Raw genomic sequence first — 6,019 nt, forward strand, 5'->3', positions numbered from 1 at the left:
TTAGTGCTGAGGAGAGACGGAATAAAGAAACACACTCAGACTGCTGGACCTGACCGGAAATAAATAAACGCATCATCAGGACGACGTTCTGGAGAGAGACAGCGCTGATCTCCTTCACTTCCTCTTCATCTCTTCATCTCTTCATCTCTTCATCGTCTCTACAGGCGCAGGAGATACGCTTTCACACCACAGCACATTTCCAGCTTTTCATTACGATCACACTGCAGGAGGAGTGTGTGTGTGTGTGTGTGTGTGTGTGTGTGTGTGTAATGGATTCATCATTATTAAAATATTTCACTCAGTCAACTCGAGAACTAACCAAAAACGACACGTTACACTTGTCTTGCTTTCCTTCTTTCATGCTGTCAGTCTTCCCCCTCTCTGTCTTGTTCACTACTTCTCTCTCTCTCTCTCTCTCTCTCTCTCTCTCCTACTCTTTATGTCAAACAGTTTTCATTATGTCTCCGTGGCTCTCTCGCTTCACTCTCTCTCTTCCTCACTCATTCTTCGTCTGTCTCATCTCTTTCTTTATGTTGCTCACTCAATCCTGCTCTTTCTGTATCACCATCTCACTGTCTCCCCCCATCTCATTTTTTCTTTCTGTCCCTCTCTTTCACAGTTCCTCACTTCTCTCTCTCTCTCTCTCTCTCTCTCTCTCTCTTGTTCTTCACCTGCATGTTTTCCCCCCACATTTTCACTGAACACATTATGGGATGTATGCGACACACACTACTTTTAGTTTATCTAAAAATAGACACCGTGTCCTCACACTGCCCTGTGACTGGAGCTGGAGTTCTCTCTCAGGAGCTCCACACGCTGCTTACCTCACGCGCACACACACGCACACACACGCACACACACGCACACACAAAATGCAGGGACGCTAACAACATGCTGGAACATTCACAATTGCAACTTATTATTGTGTGCTGCATCATCATCATCTTCATCATCATCATCATCATCATGACATGGCTGTGCTTCTCGTTTTCTCCTCTGAGACCATCACCACCTCTGCAGGCCGAGCTGTACTTCTCACCAAGCTGCTAACACACACACCTAGTGTAACCTAAAGCACGAGACACTAAGGAGCTTAGCTTGGAAAGAAAAAACAGAAAATAGGAAGTAAGGAATTTGAAACTCAAACTACATTTTAGAGAATTAAAAACGAAGAATCTGGAACCTAAGAAGCCTTGAATGAGTCTTTTAGTTTCTCACTTAGCAGTTAATATTCAGTACTAGTTCAGTACCTCCTAAAGTCTGGCTTAGAAATCTCTCACATCCCTCCTGCTTTCTCAAGCCCTACACACACACACACACGGAAATTTATTAAAAAAAAGATTTAATCACTTTAATCACTTTGATTTTAATAACTTTATAAAAAACTCCTGCCTACATGAGGAGCGCTGTGGAAAAAATCTCCAACATGAACATTCACTATTGATGTGAAAACGCTCCTGAGCTCACAGCGTAATAGTGTGATGATAAAACGAAGTGAAATGAAACTGCTAACACGTTCTCCAAAAAATTACAGCGCACACAGGAACGAGCCGATCCTGATACACCGAGTCCTAGCACACTCAGAACACACGCTAAACACACACGACGACACGTACAGGCTCGTGCAGACGCAAGCGTTTCCACAAACATACGCTTTTCACGTTCTTCTGAAAACAATGGAAGCGGAGTTTTTAAATGTATTGAAACTTATTGAAAGGGTTCGTGTTCATTGCACCAAAACACAGACAGAGGATGTTGTAAAGATTTGAGTTGTTTAATCACACACCCATCTAGTTCTCCATCCATCTCTAAACGAGTGTGTGTCAGGGATTAGTGCTGATTACATCTTAGGCATCACTGATATCTGATTCCATCGTCTTATCTCCCAGCTCGAGTCTCCAAACACGTACACTACTTCAAGCTCCTGCGTCTGACGATGAACCTCATCACCTGCCTGCTGCAACTCCTCCAACTTCTCCAACTACAGAGAACCGAGCTGTACGTTCTTTATAGAAAAAAACTCGTATACACCTTATAAAGAAATAAACAAAAACACAGTCACAGTGCAGTGTGCAGATGTGAGAGAAGAAAACACACACACACACACAGAGAGATGGAGGTGTACCTGTGAAACCCGACGCTGCCCTCAGTGTCCAATCAACACTTCACTTCACCACTTACACTCAACACTAACTCAGAGAGAGAAACACACACACACACACACACACGACAGACACGAAAGAGGAAGGAGAGAAAAAAAAAAAAAATCTGTTCCACTCTGTAGTCAAAGTTCATGTCCCAAAATGGTGTTTTAACGTTTTATTAGAAATTCATTCTATTCTATTAAGTAACACAGAAATGTGGGACTGCTGAAACCCTAACATTTAGAGAGAGAGAGAGAGAGAGAGAGAGAGAGAGAGAGAGAGAGAGAGGAAGTAAATTTAGTCCTCCCGTCATTAATATGATAATAAAACCCACAAGTGGAGGAATGAATCACTCTCCATGAATCAGAGATCAAACAGTACACACACCTGGCCTACCATAACCACACACACACACACACACACACACACACACACACACACACACACACACACACACACACACACCTAAATTACACACTCACTCACTCTCTCTCAAAATGAGTCTTTATGTGAATCATATCTGATGGCACACTTCACTCCACACACACACACACACACACACACACACACACACACACACACACACACACACACACTACTCTTTAAGACGCTGCAGGGAAGAGTGCGCTTCTCTCCATCTGTTTTTCCACTCTCCAGCCAAAAACGGATCAGATGTCAAATGCTGGAAATGTTCACAGTGTAAATATTCTAAAACTGTACACTCCTCGGGGCTCTTCTATTAGCGTGTGTGTCTGTGTGTGTGTGTGTGAGTGTGTGTGAGTGAGAGAGAGAGAGCAGGTCACTGTGAGGTGAAGATGATGCATGCTCTCGCCTGTTCATTTCTACCAGCTGTAATTAAACACCCGAGAGAAAAACTTCTCACCAGACAATAAGTCATTATCAAACACCTCTATCTCTGTGTGTGTGTGTGTGTGTGTGTGTGTGTGTGTGTGTGTGTGTGCTTTATCTATTTGTTTTTAAGTATAATCATTCCAGGCTCAGTTGTAGAATGTTATGAGTAATTACACTAATTAATTAAAAGGTAAAAACCGAAGCCAGAGTGAAATCTTCAGCACGCGCCGAGTTTCATTTTCAAAATGTTTTATTATTTATGACACTAGATCAGCTAAAAACCAGCAGGCGATTTTTTTTTTTTTTTTTAAACTCCTAGGTTCTTCATGTCTCTTTGCTTGTAATAATTAATTTCCTGTTAATACAGCTGTTAAAACCCTGCTGGAAAATGTAAAACACTCTGCTGGAAAATGAGGGAATACTACAGCTCATGTAAACTGAGTGGATCAGCTGGAACACACCACAAAGACAGCCAGCTAGATCACAATGACACGTTTTTATTTTAATTATCTTTAATTATCTTTCAGACTGAATCAGCAGCTGCTTTAATATTAATCATCACTACTTTTCCATCCTCATTCTCATTACACCCACACTAACAGCTGCAATCAAATAACACACACCTTCAGTCTAAAAGCTACAAAAACCAGAAGCCGAGTGCCAGATCACGTCATGGGCGCCGCGCTCGCCCCTTACACCCGGTCCGATCACAGAGCCGAGAGGGAGAACCCGATAAGGACGTACACACAACTTCAATCCATCACATTCATCATCAGGAAGTTAAAATAAAAAAAGTTTTAGTTTGATTTTATACTGATAAAAAGCTTTTATAATAAATAAATATCTCGTTTCGCTCTCTCACATGCAGCTGCTTCATGAGTTTTATTTCAGCTGCTTCTGCTCATTTATTATTAACTTTATTCCTTTTATTATTATCTGTAGGATTAGTAAACATGTCGTAAAGATTTGAGCTGTTTAATATCACACCCATCTAGTTCTCCATAACGAGTGTGTGTCAGGGATTAGTGCTGATTACATCTTAGACATCACTGATATCTGATTCCATCGTCTTATCACCCAGCTCGAGTCTCCAAACACGTACACTACTTCAAGATACACTCTCTTTTGGGTTTTTCTTTTTCCTCCATTTTATCTGCCCTGTGTTGCATGAACGAGCTCACAGACGCTCACATTTACGCCATTTGGCAGACGCCCTTTTCCAGAGCGACAGTTATCTCATTTATACAACTGAGCAGTTGAGGGTTAAGGGCCTTGCTCAAGGGCCCAGCAGTGGCAGCTTGGTGGTCTCTCTCTCTCACACACACACACACACACACACACACACACACACACACACACACACACACACTTTTGCTCTTGACTCCTGCCCTCAGACGGCTGCAGCAGCGAACTCATGATCTGGATGGTGGGCTGAACGTTTTTCTGTTCTTTTGCGCCACTCAGGAGCCCAAACTACAGCCTCGAAAAACGTTCACACACACGTGTAAAAAAACCCACAAAACTCATAACGTAAAAACCAGCACAATATCAACTGCAACTGAGAAATGGACTGCAATCCAGCTACTATATTAAATCTGTTATAGACTCCAAAGTACAGGGTATAAACTGCACTGCATGGGATTCTCACACACACACACACACTCACACACACGGCTGGTGATGGAGGTCATGAGCAGGTGGAGCTCCTCTCTGACTCAGTGTCTCTGTACACCTCATTACAGCGTTCCTGCTGAACCTCTCATGTTAATAACACTAACCCTCACCAAAAGCTCAGATTAACTCATATTCCATAAATCACTGCCTCAGCCTCTTAACACACCTCTCTCACACACACACACACACACACACACACACAAACACACACACCTCACTATAATCTACATCCTTAAAAATACTGCTCATGGTTTTTTAATAGTTTAAGACATGATTGCTTTTGACACTTAACCTGTATTTTAGTAATTTATTCCTATTTCATCACATTTCTTCATCTCTGTACAACACGAGAAAAATCTACGTATGATCAATAATAAACACTCTGTGTGTGTGTGTGTATCTGTGTGTGTGTGTGTGTGTGTGTGTTACAGTAAAATACTGAGTGACGGGGTGGTGTGATGAACCAGAGTTGATTATTTTCCTATAACAGAACATCCCCAAGTGTTTTATTCCTCTTATACCACAGCAATTTACCAATGATTACATTATTTATCTATTAAAGAACAAATTTATCCATTTATAGTTACATTTAATGTTCATTAAACAAGCTAGTTCCTGTTCTCACTTACGTTATAACAGCTATAAACAGTCATCAGCCTCATCGTTTTAGCAAGAAACCACAAAGAAGCGTAAACTCCTCTGTCCTGAAGATGTGGGAAAACTAATCAACGCCTCCTGACCAATCAGAATGGAGAACTGAGCAGCGCTGTGGTGTAAATGTGATGCATTTTGAGAACACTCAGCAGAACAGGAAGAGGCAGGAACTCACACGGGTTTGCAGTAAAGTGGTGAAGAGTGTGATCTCACCTCTGCAGTGGACGCCCTCGTCATCTCCGTCTTCACAGTCTGTCACACCATCACACACCTGAGCGAACGACACACACACCCCCGTACCCACACACCGCATGTGGTTCAGAGGACAGGACACCTCGACCTGAGAGCCTGCAGAGAGAGAGAGAGTGAGAGAGTGAGAGAGAGAGAGAGAGAGAGAGAGAGAGAGAGAGAGAGAGAGAGAGAGAGAGAGAGAGAGAGAGGGAGGGAGAGAGAGAGAGAGAGAGAGAAAGCAAGATGTGGTGCAGGTAAAGAAAGAGGAAAGAAAGGGAAGAAAGAGTGAGGCCAAATGAGACAGAAATAAAGTGAGATAAAGTGAGGAGAAGGAAAAGAGAAAAAGAGAGAGAGATATGAAGTAAAAAGAAAAATAAGGAGAGAAACAGAAATAAAGAGAAGTGTGAGCGTGCTCTTCTTGCGGTGTGGAATTGGGGGCGGAGCCTCGTTATGGTCTATCAGCA

General features: G+C 42.3%; 1 protein-coding gene across 3 annotated transcripts in view; it reads right to left on the bottom strand.

Moving 5' to 3' along the window:
• LOC113524274 (low-density lipoprotein receptor-related protein 1B) overlaps positions 1-6,019 on the bottom strand; it is a 192,050-nt gene that overhangs the window by 149,920 nt on the left and 36,111 nt on the right. For all 3 annotated transcript variants that reach the window (XR_008300987.1, XM_053229489.1, XM_053229490.1), the window contains exon 3: positions 5,538-5,672. Coding sequence is in view for 2 of the 3 variants with exons in the window: in XM_053229489.1 (XP_053085464.1) it covers positions 5,538-5,672 (135 nt within the window). In the remaining variant the exon portion in view is untranslated. The remainder of the gene's footprint in view (positions 1-5,537; positions 5,673-6,019) is intronic.

This window comes from Pangasianodon hypophthalmus, chromosome 25 (assembly GCF_027358585.1).
Source record: "Pangasianodon hypophthalmus isolate fPanHyp1 chromosome 25, fPanHyp1.pri, whole genome shotgun sequence".
In the NCBI taxonomy this organism is placed as follows: domain Eukaryota; kingdom Metazoa; phylum Chordata; class Actinopteri; order Siluriformes; family Pangasiidae; genus Pangasianodon; species Pangasianodon hypophthalmus.